Source organism: Parasteatoda tepidariorum, chromosome 2 (assembly GCF_982258835.1).
Source record: "Parasteatoda tepidariorum strain Cologne lab strain chromosome 2, Ptep-v5.0, whole genome shotgun sequence".
NCBI classification, from domain to species: Eukaryota; Metazoa; Arthropoda; class Arachnida; order Araneae; family Theridiidae; genus Parasteatoda; species Parasteatoda tepidariorum.
This window is the reverse complement of record NC_141756.1, coordinates 77,149,419-77,163,642: the sequence shown is the minus strand read 5'-3', so window position 1 is coordinate 77,163,642 and position 14,224 is coordinate 77,149,419. Positions and strand designations below refer to the sequence as shown.

The window sequence follows — 14,224 nt, the reverse complement described above, 5'->3', positions numbered from 1 at the left end:
ATCATATATAAACAAATTTATAATTTCTTTTTGAAAATTTCAGTTACTTTTATTTTTCTCATTTGCAGATTTTATTAGCAAAACGGATGGAGAGCATATTAGAGGCACGCGTAAGTGTGTTTTCGAAAATCATATCATTTGTTTATATTGAATCAAAGATTAAATATCTAAAATAATATTTAAGTAAATAAGTTATAATACCAATATATAATAGTTTTAAAGTTATAATTATAGTTATTATTGTTTTAATCAGAATTGTTATTATTACTACCATTACTTATATTTTTTGTTATGGATACTATTATTATTATTACTGATATTATTGTTATTATTAATATATTTATAATAATACAATATTTTATTGTAATAGGAACAATAATTATATTTGTTTAAATTATTAATTAGTATGTATTTCTAAATTGAAAATGAAGATGTCTCATTATTATTAGATGTCATTAATAGATACAATTATTATTATTGTTATTATTAATATGTTTATATTAATAAAGTATTTTTATTGAAATAGGGACAATAATTATTTTTGCATAAATTATTAATAAGCATTTCTAAATTTAAATTAAGATGTCATTAATACAATTATTATTAATAGGTACCATTATTATTATTATTATTGTTATTATTATTATAGTTATTATTATTATTATTATTATTGTTATTATTATTATAGTTATTATTATTATTATTATTGTTATTAATATTATTGTTATTATTATTGTTATCATTGTTATTATTATTATTGCTATTATTATCATAATTATTATTATTATCATTATCATTATTATTATTATTTTTTTTAATATACCTGCACTTATATTAAAGTATTCTTATTGTAATAGGAAAACAATAATTATATTTGTTATATTTGTTTCCAATAATTATATAATTATTAATTAGTGCTTCTGAATTGAAAATTTAGATGCTTTTTTATTCCCATTACGTCAAATTCAACATCCTTTTCACGTTTGTCTTTTTTAGAATGTGATCAAAAAATCCTAAGTAAAGGAGGGTCAAATGGCTCAGTATTTTCACCAAATTATCCATATCCTTATCTTTCGAATGTTGTTTGTCGGTACTATGTTTACGGAATGCAAGATCCTCAAAGACTAGAGAGAGTCAAATTGAAATTTGAAAAATTTGAAATACCTGCGATTAATAATACGTAAGTATAGAAATAAGAATTAAATAAAGTGTTATGATATATTGTACAATAAACTTCAAACAACTATCGCTTATATGTTATTTATTTAAAATCTTAAAATTACAAAACTTTTCTTAACAAATCCGCAATATTAATTGAATTAGAATTTTTTTTTAAAGATATTTTACTTTTTATTTTATTTTCTTATATTTTTCTTTTTCAACAGAATTTCCACGAATTTTTAAAATTTTTTGGCAGGGACATGGCGAAAATAGACTCTCTCAAAGCAGTTATAAGATACTAAGATAACTATTAGATAAAATAATTATAAGATATAAGATAAGATCTGTAATAAAATTAATCTGAAATCAAAGAAAAACAATGATTGGGAGCTAGAATGACGAAAAGTGGAAAAGAGTTGTATAAAAAAAAAAACTAAAGGAGTAAAAGCCACTTGTTAAGAATTAGTATATGCTGCAATACTATCGTGCAATAATAGAAAAATCAACCTAAGAGAGAGAAAATACTCAAAATTGAGATAGTTACATATTTAACATTTATGTAAAATTATCTATTACAAAAAATATAAATAAATAAATATTTTTATCAGTTTTTTGAAATTCTATTGCAGCTTTAATGGTATTAGCAATAAAAAGAGAATAATTGTCAAGCCATTTTTCTCAAAAACTGTTGTAAAGCACGCTCGCTTTTTTTTTTATTGACCAGCAGTATAGTGAACTTAATTTTATGTAAAACTTAGGATGAGAATGTGTGAATATGAGGTATAATATTAAAATTTATTCTATATGCTGGACCCAGTATGAAGTAGAACAGAAAAATTGATTTTATATAAAACCACAAATGCCATAGAGCTACTATGAGCTAGAATAGTAAAACCGATTCGTATAGAAAACAAAAAAATGACAAAGAACTGCTGTGATACATCATGGTAAGAAATGATTAATTCAAAAGAATAATTATAAAGTCATAGAGGCGGAAATAAAGATAATGCTCTCAAAGAAAATGTAAATAGACTTGAAATAAAAATATCACAAATTTTCTTTAAACCTGCATATGCTTCAAACGCGTGGATGAGACCCTTATTTTATTATAAGAAAATATCTGTGACAATATTGAAAGAACCGTGGCATACTGTTGTCTAAATGTTTAGAATATAGTTGTTTTTTAAATTAAGTAAAACTTTTAGGATCCTATAGGTATTATGAAATTAAAAATAAACATATTATATTAACGCTTATATCAGATGGCCTGTATTTATATATTGCTACACAAGATCACTTATAAGGTATAGTTGCTTTGAAGTATAACAAAATGTCGGCTAAAGAACTCAATTTTTGTTAAAATTTACTGTAGTTAATTGTGGTAAAATTACCGTACTGTATGATAATGCCATTTATAGTATTAAAAAACATAATTATAGTAAAGAAAACCAAAATATAAGGTATTTAAACCATTCAGTTAAGAATTTTTCCATTCATTTGATAACGACTTACCGTAAATTTTGTTTTTCAAATTGATAGTTTTTATTCCCTCACATTTAGCAAACAATACAAATATGAAAAGTAAATTTAACCGAATATTTTATGTTATTGTCAATATTACCAACAGCATTATTAAAACTTTTTGGTAAAAATTAGCCAGCTTTTTGGTGTACCCATAGAGCAAGAAACATGGTAAATTTTTCCATATTTTGGTAGTTCTGACCATACTTCTTTTCCAAAGTCAAGTGACAAAAATAAAATTGTTCTTGCCAGCCTACGAAGTCAGGTATACCCTTAGGTAATGAGGGGGAATTACAAATTATTCTATATCTTAGTGCAGCCACTGTGAATAAGGATTATTTAAAAGGATTATGTATTTGCATGATCTTGTTTTCAGTGACTTTTCAACCACCTCCTTGTGGGTTTAGAGGAATGATTGAAAAAACCTTCTATAATTCTTAAAGCTTTTCTCAGATTTAAAAATTTATTATTTTGTGTTTATCATATTTCTTTTTTCTGTCATCGCCTCCTTATCCCATTATCTCCTCAGTCGAAAAAATCCACTTATCTTTCCATTTGTTAATTTCAGTTGCACGGATGGTTTTCTAAGAATCTACCTTCAAGGTCAAGAAGAGAGGTACGAGTTGGAAGCATTTGATCACAACTTATGCGGTGCAAATCCTCCACCGAGCTTAAAATCTGAGGGACCACGATTAGTCATGATTTTTAAAAGTGGAACAACCCAGGGACAGGGATTTAAAGCTCGGTACAAATTTGAAGCAGGTACATAAGAAATTTTTTTAATTATGTCGAATGTTTAGTGTTTCTCAATTGTACTTGTTCTTTTTCTATGACTTTTCATTCGACTTTAGAAGTTAATGTACATGGTTTAAGAAGGTAGGTAGGTACCATATATATAAAGACATATCCCTATATTAGTCCCTGTATGAGCCCCTATATTAGTCCTTGGTAGGTACTTTATTTACAACGCAGTAGAGCTGCGCAATGGGATATCGGTGACGGTCAGGAATTTTGAATAGCATGCTCTTAGTCGCACGAAAGTGGTGAGGGGTTGAATATAGGAAAATTAAACACTTACAAATTAATTGTATTCAAAACTAATTATTTAATGTTTTGACAGCTTGCAAGTAGCAATTATTAAACTAATTAAACTATAAAGTTTTAATCAATGATAGTGCTAGTTAAGTTTACTTCAATTTGTCAGTTAATTTTTAGCACATGAAACGTTTTTGCACCTATTGTACCAATTATTGTTTGCACCCAGACATTTTTTGGAGAAGTTTATCCTTACGTTTTGAGACATTTTAAAGAAGATGACGACGTATTTGATTCCAGTGAAATTTTCTAAGCTTTATCATTTTATCTTTTTTTTCACATCAGTATAAAGCGTGTAATGTAAACTGTAAACTAAAATAAATTTTTAAAAAATACAAATTTCTTATATTTCAATACAAATAAGTTTAGGTTTCTGTTTAAAAAATATGTTTATGTGTTTAGCACTCTGATGTTTGATTGGACTGAATATAATATTTAATGCCGGAGTCAAAAACAAAAAAATGAAAATAATCTATGTGTTACGCATTTCTTAGCTCGTTTTTTTTCTAAAGGTTTAAAGAACATTATCAATCATTCGTATATTCACAAATGCTGACTAACTAAGAACAAAACCTAAATATATGAAATGTCCGGTAAATGTCAGGAGTTAATCTACAGCACTATCTTCCTTAATCTAAATACCCCAAATCAGTCAGAAAGTTGCTTATTATTGTGAAATTCTGCTTATTCCTACAGATATGTAGCAAAATATGCAAAATTATTTAAAATTTACATTTTAAATAATAACATATTTAATTATAATATACATTACAATATATTACGCATGAAAACTATACGTCGCCTAAATTTAATATAAATAAGAAAATACTAAAAAAAATTGAATTTTTTAAGGTATAATTCTAAACCCAACAAACAGAGATAAAAATTGAGGCATTTTTTCAACCCAGTGAATTCTTTTCTTTTTTCTCTTTAATAAATGAAAATTAATCTCAGATACTGTGACAATACGTAGTGCCCCCGGCCGTGCTATATGGTTTCTGCTACCGGGCTTACAACTTTGATAATTATAACTTCTTTATAATTATTTATAAAGAAAAGGGGCTAAACTCGTTTTTTTTAAGATTCTAAAAACAAATGGAAAAGTTCTTCGTTATTTTTACTTCCAGTACAGTTCAAAACATTTATATTCTGATTTTATCCGCCTTTTTGAGTTAGTTGATTTTGCATTTATTACGATTATTTTGTTCTAAATTCATGTGTTCGATCAAAAGTAGATATTCACGTTGAGATTAAAGTTTCTACAGTGATCATTTTAACAGAGAAATGGATATTTGAATTTAAAAAATGTCAGAAGTACGCTTCGTTAAATATATCCGTATTTAATATAGCAAATAGCAGACATTTCTCGAAGTCTTACCAATGAGAACATTTTAGTAAATTCATCTCATATCAGTTTACTTCCGGATGAATGAATATTTTAATAATCGGAGTAGAGAATGTGTTGTTTAAACTGGCTCTAAACTTTGATAGAAATGAAAAAAAAATTATTTTGATAATCGTCATTTCAAAATATAATCAACTTTAATTCAATAAATCAACCAATGCAATTTAACCAATTCAATTTGAACTAACTTTAATGCAATGAAACCTAAAATACTGTTTGCCAGATTTTATTAATAAGATTTACCTGATCTTGCAATAGCAAGTTACACAATGTCGAAATATTTTAAACATATCAGTCAAGATGACAGCTGTTTTTTTTTATTTAGTAGATAAAGAACTTGTAAAATTAAAAGTTTGTTTTTATAGATTTTCAGCCTCTGGCTCTTAGTATATTGAATTCTTAGAATTTCATCGAAGTCATATTCTTCACAATATTCCTCATTTCAAAATATAATCAACTCTAATTAAGTAAATCAATAAATGCAATTTAACCAATTAAATTTAAACGAGCTTTAATTCAATAAAACCTAAAATACAGTTTACCATATTTTATTAATAAGATTTACATGATCTTACAATATCAAGTTACACAATGTCGAATTATTTTAAACATATCTGTCAAGATGACAGCTGCTTTTTGATTTTTTAGATAAAGAACTTGTAAAATTAAAAATTTGTTTTTATAGATTTTCAGCCTTAGTATATTGAATTTTTAGAATTTAATCAACGTAATATTTTTCACAATAAATACGTCTTAAAAAAACTTTTACTGTGTATGCATCCGCATTATCAATTGTCAATAATTTATTTTAATTGAAAAATAGATTACCAAGTGCCTGGAACTGCATCTCCGAATGGGACGTGCCAGTTCTATTATCGTAGTGAAAGCCAAAAGGATGGCGATTTCAACTCTCCTCATTATCCGGCTAATTATCCATCTCTAGTGCATTGCGAATATTATTTTCTTGGACTCGAAGGAGAGCAAGTTAACTTAGTTTTTAATTATTTCAAGACAAAAATGGACATCGAAGCTTACGGTTATAAGTAAGTTAAGTCCCATTTATCTGGTTGACGTACTATCTAAGTTATATGTTATACAAACATTCTATTCATGCACAACATTGAAGGTTTTCACTATAGATGTACGTAAAGCATTTGAAATTTAAATAACTTGTTTAAAAAAACTATTTTGTAGTATGTGCCATTACAAACGTGAAATTAAAGAAAAGATTTAAATTATTATCAGCACTGTAGTTCATCAAACTATATAAAAATGATTGTTTTTCACAATAAGTGCGCCTTTGAGCAGTGATGGCTGCGGGGATAAAACGTTCACAGTGCTGACATGAAATATCCTCAGTGGTAGAACGATCATGGGCTAGAGTCCCCTTGCCGTCAGGCTAACCGTGGGAGGTTATCGTGATCTTCCTCTCCATGTAACGAAAATGCGGGTAAGCTCCATCAAAAAGTCCTCCACGAAGGCAAATTTCTTCCAATACTCGATCCAGAAGTTCTGTTGTCTTCTGGACTGGGCTCAAAATTACAGGGCTACGGAGTTGAAAATTAGCAGTCGTAAACCCAAAAAAATGGGTCGGTTGTTCAACGACGGTTATAAAATAAAATAGGTATGCCTGCTGTAACAATAATTGTATAATGTAGTTTTATTACCATAAACGATTACTTAAAGTTAAGATGATAATACAAGAATTCAGTCTTGAATGGCTAAAAACGGCAAACTTAATAAATTCTTCAGATATTGTCTAGTTTTCTTCACAATTTTACTATTTCAATTAAGTTGGGTAGTTTAACGTTTTTTAAAGCTATTATTTAACAAAATGATAACATTGAACAAACCTACTCTAAAAGTAGGGTATATTACTAAGTTAACCAAAAACTAGGCACTCAATAAAAAAAAATTACTGAATTGCAATAAAAATGTAATTAAATACAACTAATGGTGATAAAAATTAAATAAGGAAAAATTTAATTCCATGAGTGACAAAAGCACCGCAATTTATTTATTTAAGTTTCAGCATACACTTTAAGAAATGGCATTACATGCGAATGCTGTTGAAAGATATAAAAATTAATAAATAATGTTTTTCCTTCTTCTTTTCTTTTTGAAAATTTAACTACTGTGTGAAAAAAATAACTTTGATTTAAAATTATCTATCAATGTTTTAATATTATCATTATTACCCAAAGTGAAATTTGCCAAGAAGATTGGATCGAAATATATGAAATCTATCCCAGCGGCAGAGAACGAAAACTAGGACGTTATTGCGGTAGGACAGCTCCTGGTCCTATAATGTCCGAATTAGGTGTGGACACCATGAAGGTCATCTTACATACCGATGAAAAGAACGTGGCATCGGGATTCACGGCCACCTACGAATTTTTCGCGGCGGACACGCGATACGTCGGTAAGAATTTTTTTATGTATTTTTTATATATTTTATACATATTTTATATATATTTTTTATATATTTTATATGTATTTTATATATATTTTATATACATTTTATATATTTTATATTTTATACATTTTATATATTTTATATATTTTATATATTTTACATATTTTCTGATATATTTTTAGTGCTATCAATAAATCTACTACAAATATATCAGTAACACTTTAATAGCTAATCATAATGAATTTAAGTACAGATTCAACATACGAGTATTTACTGAATAGTTGAATTTGTGCGTTTAAGTCTAAAAATTTATTTCTCTGACGGAAAAATAATTTATTTATATTTTAAGTGTGAAATTATTTCATTTGCTTCAAATAATTGCTATTTCAAAACGAAAATTTTACTCATGTTGAGATGCATTAATTAACACGCTATAATTCATAATGGATTAATTCATTTTATCACTACGTATTAGAGAAAGTATTTATTTAGCAGAAAAAATATTTATAAATGACGCATTTATTTTTTTTTATCACGATACACTAGTCTGTAAATATTAAATTTTCTAAATTTATTTTTCAAATAAAAAAGCTGTTAAATATATTAAATTAAATCATGATATTTTTATCGACATTAAAAATCTAGTGAAAAGATTTTCTAAATCACATGAATTCATTAATAATCTCCAATTCTCTCAATTGCGATTATTTCATGAGATTATGTAATCTATTTATACTTCATATTGCTTTGTATTAATATTAATATACATATGTATTTATAATATATGTATATTTATATTTTTACATTAATACTTATTGTTTATTGTTAGGTATTAAATACTTATATTATCTCTTCTGAATAATAAAATAATTGTGTTTAAGTGACTCGTATAATTATATTTCGAATATCTTTAGAACGTATAATTTGCAAGCAAAATCTGCTCTCTTTGTTTTCATAAAGTAAACTAGATGTATGATTTATTTGTGTATATAATTTTATTATGTAAAATAAATATTTTTAAAGCATAAAAAGTCAATATAAATAACTGGAATTCCAATGTATTCACTCATTATGCAACTCGCTCTGTTAGAGTTTTTTTGTTTGAATATTTTATACGTCTAGACTGGATTCTTACTCTTTTTACATGTTTTGTGCACATAAACTATTCTTTATTGTTTTGAAATCCCATATAATCAATGTTAGAATTATAATTCAAGAAACAGAGGAAAAGCATATCATAGATATAATATTTTTTGTTAGTTTCTATTATAATGATGTGATTTTTACGCAATTATAATTTTCAATCCAAATAAATTTTTTAAGTTGTAAGTTGATCACCACTTTGAGCTGAACTGAATATTCAGATACCAAGTTAGCAATAAAAATTAAATTGCTTTTTCATTAGTTGGTCAGCTGTTTAACCAGACCATGAAACTGTTGCTCTCTAAGTTGACAATTCTTACAAGGAAATTCCAATATGTTAAAAACCATAAACCGCCTTGAACTATTCATAAAATATTTTGATTTCTCTAATTTTATATGAATATATGTTTTGTATGTATATTTTTGTGTGCATATTGTATGTGTATTATTTCTATTAGATTGCGGTCGTAATATATCCGATCTTCACGAGGGAGTCCTGATGAGTCCTGGTTATCCTGGTTCTTATCTGCCGAGTCTTCAAGTATGCAATTGGTTCATAACCGTCCGAACACACCATAGAATCCTTCTTTCATTTGTTTCTTTTCTCATTGAAGGAGATCCCGAACGTAAGTGATTCATTAAGTGATTTATTTTTTTCGAAACACCCATAATACTTATTCTAAGAGAAGAGCAGATTCTTTTCAAATGCTGCGTTAAGTATGAAAAGTTTCATAAACGTCAGAACTCCGAAAAAAGAATCTTTCTCTCACTTGTTTCTTTGCTTATTGAAGGTCGAGTAGAATACTGATTCGTTGATTCGCATCATCGACTGGAATGATTGAGTGATTCGAATAACCAAATTGCAACTGATTCGAATCAATAAAGATTAAGAACAGGATTCGAATCAATTGATTCAAATCAATGATTCGAATCAGTGGTTTGAATCAAAATTCGTAATTCGAATACTGATTTGAATCAGTGATTCGAATAATCAAGGTGAACCGATTCCATTGATTCGAATCTCTTTGATGATTCGTTTTGCCCAACTCTAATTGAAAGAAATTCCTCGTAACCAATAATCTCGCAGCCTCGCCTACTTTTTATTTATTTATTTAGTACTTCTTTAAAATTAAGAACAGATTCTTATCAGCCGAGTCTTCAATTATGCAATAGTTTCATATACTTCAGAGTGCAAAAAAAAAAAAAATCTTGTTAACTTATTTTTTATTTTATTGAAAAAGATCGGTATTTAAGTGATTCAAGTATGAATGACTTGTAGTTTATTTCTCCTTATAACACAGGTTATTTATTACATGTATAGTTGTGCATAACGCATGTTGTTATAACACATGTTGTTTTCACACTAGTTTATTCATAGCACAGATTGTTAGTTATTTATCTTATAATCAGATTTTGTCCATTTATTTATATTCTCATTGGCCTAGTCTTCAAATTAGCAATCGGTTCGGAACTATCCAAATACTCCATATAATCCTTCTTTCAATATTTTTTTCCTCACTGAAATATATTTCGAACGTAAGTGATTTATTTCATAAACGCATATTGTTTTATTTTTTTGATTTTTTTTAGAGAAATACCAAATTGCTAACAGCCGAGTCCTCAAATATACGATAGGCTTATAAATGTGAGAGCTTAAAAAAAAAAAAAAAAAAAAAAAAAAAAAAAAATTTAATTTCTTTTTTTATTGAAGGAGTTCACGAAAGAAAGACAATCATGTGGAAATGCATGTGAATGCTATTTATTTATTTTGGGAAATACTTCAACACCTAAATGCAGCACTATAGCATAATTATTTACCTTTAAGAATAATCCATTTTTTGGAGAGAAAAATGAAAGCATTTCTAAAGAGATTTGCATTGGCTAGATAAATCTAAATTACGAAATGTCTGATCATTCATTGATGCTGTTGGCGTAAGATAAATTTTTATTTTTAAGAATGTGATGATTTTTATGTTTTAAAATAAAATGTGTATAAAGAAAAAGAAAACATCATATTGGATTATCCTGAAAGTTCGTGATAGCAGTTTTAAATGTATCAGAGTGATAGAAAACAATTGACGGCGTACATATTTCTGAAATTCAGAATTCACAAAAATAATAGTATTGAATAGTAGCCGGTGTTTTTTTCTTTTCTGAGCCACTGCTTTTAGTAGCACTGTTATTGTTCAATTTTTAGAATAATAAAAAGAGAAGATAAAGAAACACAATTTTCTTGTAGTCAGTTATCTTTTATTTGAAAATTTAAACGAAAGGTAACACTTTGTTGATGGCAATTTTATTCAGAAACTCTGTCAGACGAGTTAACTCGTAACCGGATGAATCAATTGAATGAATCGCAATTGAATGAATCAAAGATAAACAAAATACATTCAGAGTACGTCCAGAAATAGCGAATAGAAAAGTAAGGGCAACTCATTAAAAGTTGCTAAATCTTATTTGAAATGTTCTATCTCATTTACCAGATGTATAACTCTTTCGCGTGCATAGATCCATCTGTGCTCTCTATTCCGCTTTATAAAAGTTCTTTAGTCGAAATACAACTTGTTTGCTGAAATTCTTTTGAGAAACTGGAGGTTTGGAAGTTAAAAGAGTCTTAAACAAGAGAGTTTGTAAAACAGAATATTACGACTAAATTGTATAAATGGGAACAAATTTTAAATCTGTCTCGTTTCAATTTATTTTTACAAACGTCATGGAATTTCAGGATATCTCAATAAAATGGAGCATTAAAAAGAAATAATATTTTATTTATTAAGAATAAAAGTTACCAGAAAATGATTTTGCAACATCTTAATGTTGTCGGGTATTTAGTGATATAATCAAAATAGTTTTAAAGTTGATAAAAATGAATTAATAGCAGTTTCGCTACTTAAATTAACATTATCGAAATGTGATATGAAAGCATTTTATCTTCGTGAGCATTTGAAAGAGAATCCTAGAAGAGAGAAAGATATCCTGGAAGAAGAGATATCCTAGAAGAGAAGGTCTCTGCACAAATCGCCATGAAGGAGAAATTCGATCCTTTAGTAGTCCGAACGCTGTGAAATTTTTCGTATTTTTCCCCACTGCTCAGTTTAGTAGTCCGAACGTAGAGGCATCTATCTTTATTTTCCTACTTTGTGCACTTTATGTTTGTTACGTCGGACTATTAAATTGATCCGTGGGGGAACCTTCTCTCTTCTAGGAGGTGTTGGTTTAGCCCATAATGTTAAATAATCTGCTCTATGTCCTTCTAATTAAACCGATTTCTCGACATATTTATTTGGAATATTGCACATATGGATGAAACTCTCATGCACATTGAAATGTTTCAAACGACTCTTTCTTAACCTCCTGCACTAATTTCCAGAGTCTTGACTCGAGAAGAAAATTTTAGGCCTGACTTGAATATCATGAGTCATGCTCGTTGTTTAATTTCATATCAAACGTGAATATCACGAATCTATATCGTAATCGACATTTCATGCCAAACATGAATATCACGAGCCGTACTCGTGGTTTTAATCTCGGGCTAAACAAGACGTCGGAATTTGCTTGTATATTTTCTTTATATGAATAGGTATTTTCTATCTTGTCTCTTAATCTCTAATCCTCTGTCTGTCTCTCTTGTCTTAGACTCTTATCGCGAACATTCGGGTGCATACGTTAGGCACGGCTTGTTCCGAATTTCAGCTTAGTGCAAGAGTTTAAGCGATTTAAATTGCTTATGTGCAATTATTTTTCTTTCATATTTTCATTATATTTATTCATATTTATTATTACTTAAACTTACATTTTAAAAAAAAGAAATCTCTATACATTTTTATCAATTTAGGTCGCGGATGTCCCGGTGCTGTTATAAGAATATATCCTGAACTTGGTGAACCCCCAATGGAACTTTGTGGAGAATCCCTTGCAAATCACACAAGAGAAATTCTATCATCCTCCAACATTATGAAAATATCGTTAGTATCTTATTCAACACATAAAATATTCACATTCATACAATACTGCATCGTTTCGTGGAATATATAAAACTGTTTTTATTCATAACATTATAAATGATGTTTTACGTTTTCAAGCCTTCATACTTTATGATCGTATTATAGTTTTCGTTATGTGTGTATCGATTTCTGCTACTTTATTCTATAAATTCTATTTTATGAATATTTTAACAATCAATTTTATTACCGATTTAGAAATTTGATAGGAAATCAAGTTCACTTTTTAAAGGGAACAGTGGCTGTTTAAGTTTTTATTTTTTATTGTATATCCTTTTTTTTTTAGAATCCTACTTTTTAGTACCCGCTATACATACGAAATGTATCCATATGCTAAGTTTTATAAAAAAAAAAGGTTTAAATTCAGCGAGTTATTAATTAATACACTTGTTTTATGACACACGGTTAATAATTTCCTTGCAAAATACTTTTTTACAGTAATTTATTTATTTTTTATTTCCTGTTAAAAATGTAATGAAGAGAAAATGCAAAATGGAAAGATTTCTAAATTTAATATTTGAAAAACAATTATTTTTAAACATTTTGTGTTATTTTCTTTCAAAAATAAAATTGGAATTTTTCCTACTTTTGAATTTACATTTTTACGAGCATTTAAATTAAGATTTATTCGAAATAATTTTATAGCCGAATGTTTTTCTTTAAAGTATTTCCCGTGTGTTATTTTTTAATTGGGTGCAAGTAAACGTTTATTTTTATATTTTTTTAAAAACCAGACACAATTTTTTTAAAAACTGTCGCGTCCATTTATATGCATAGCTGGCAAACAATAAATTAAGTAAATGTCAAACAAAATAAAATAAAAAAAGAGTATTTTAAATCCCACTGTCTTACTTTCTGCAATCAAAGAAAGTTGAAATAAACATCAAACTGAAATAAATAACAATTTGTTTTCTGGGCGAAAATGACATTATGTTGTATCTAAAAAAATTTATCTACCATTATTTTGAATCAAAATATTTGCTGAAAGAAAAATTATTTTGAGAGTAAAAAAAATATTTGCTGTCATGTTAATATTATTCATTGCTTTCATATTGTTGTCAATGTAATCTTATAGATTTGTTTTTTTGTTAAAGGAACATAATATGGATGATAATTGAGGAAAAAAATAATAAAAGTTATTATACTTAATTTTTAAAGGATTATTTTAAATTATGCATATAAAGAAAGTAATACAAATGTTCAAATAATCAAGTTTATAAATTCGGTGATCGCTTCGGTAGTATACAGATGGATCCTTGTTACGATGGACAATGTTAAGATACATGATGGACGGTGATGATGGAACCATGACGGACGATGTTAAGGCGAAAAATTAATCGATGTAATTCCTTTGTTTTCTGCATTGACACTAACGAAAGTACAACTGCAAAGTACCGAAACTTTCCTAAATGTGTGAACTTTTAAATTTGAAATTGTTATTTTTTTACGTTGTCTTACTTTAAAAAAAAATTTAAATAAGAA

At 27.4% G+C, this 14,224-nt stretch overlaps 1 protein-coding gene across 4 annotated transcripts in view; it reads left to right on the top strand.

The window, feature by feature from the left end:
• The window catches only part of LOC107454120 (cubilin-like), a 338,300-nt gene that overhangs the window by 317,675 nt on the left and 6,401 nt on the right, over positions 1–14,224 (top strand). For all 4 annotated transcript variants that reach the window (XM_071177702.1, XM_087157548.1, XM_071177704.2 and 1 more), the window contains 7 exons: positions 69–110; positions 997–1,180; positions 3,251–3,444; positions 6,006–6,225; positions 7,387–7,604; positions 9,200–9,367; positions 12,577–12,706. In XM_071177702.1, the coding sequence (XP_071033803.1) occupies positions 69–110; positions 997–1,180; positions 3,251–3,444; positions 6,006–6,225; positions 7,387–7,604; positions 9,200–9,367; positions 12,577–12,706 (1,156 nt within the window). The remainder of the gene's footprint in view (positions 1–68; positions 111–996; positions 1,181–3,250; positions 3,445–6,005; positions 6,226–7,386; positions 7,605–9,199; positions 9,368–12,576; positions 12,707–14,224) is intronic.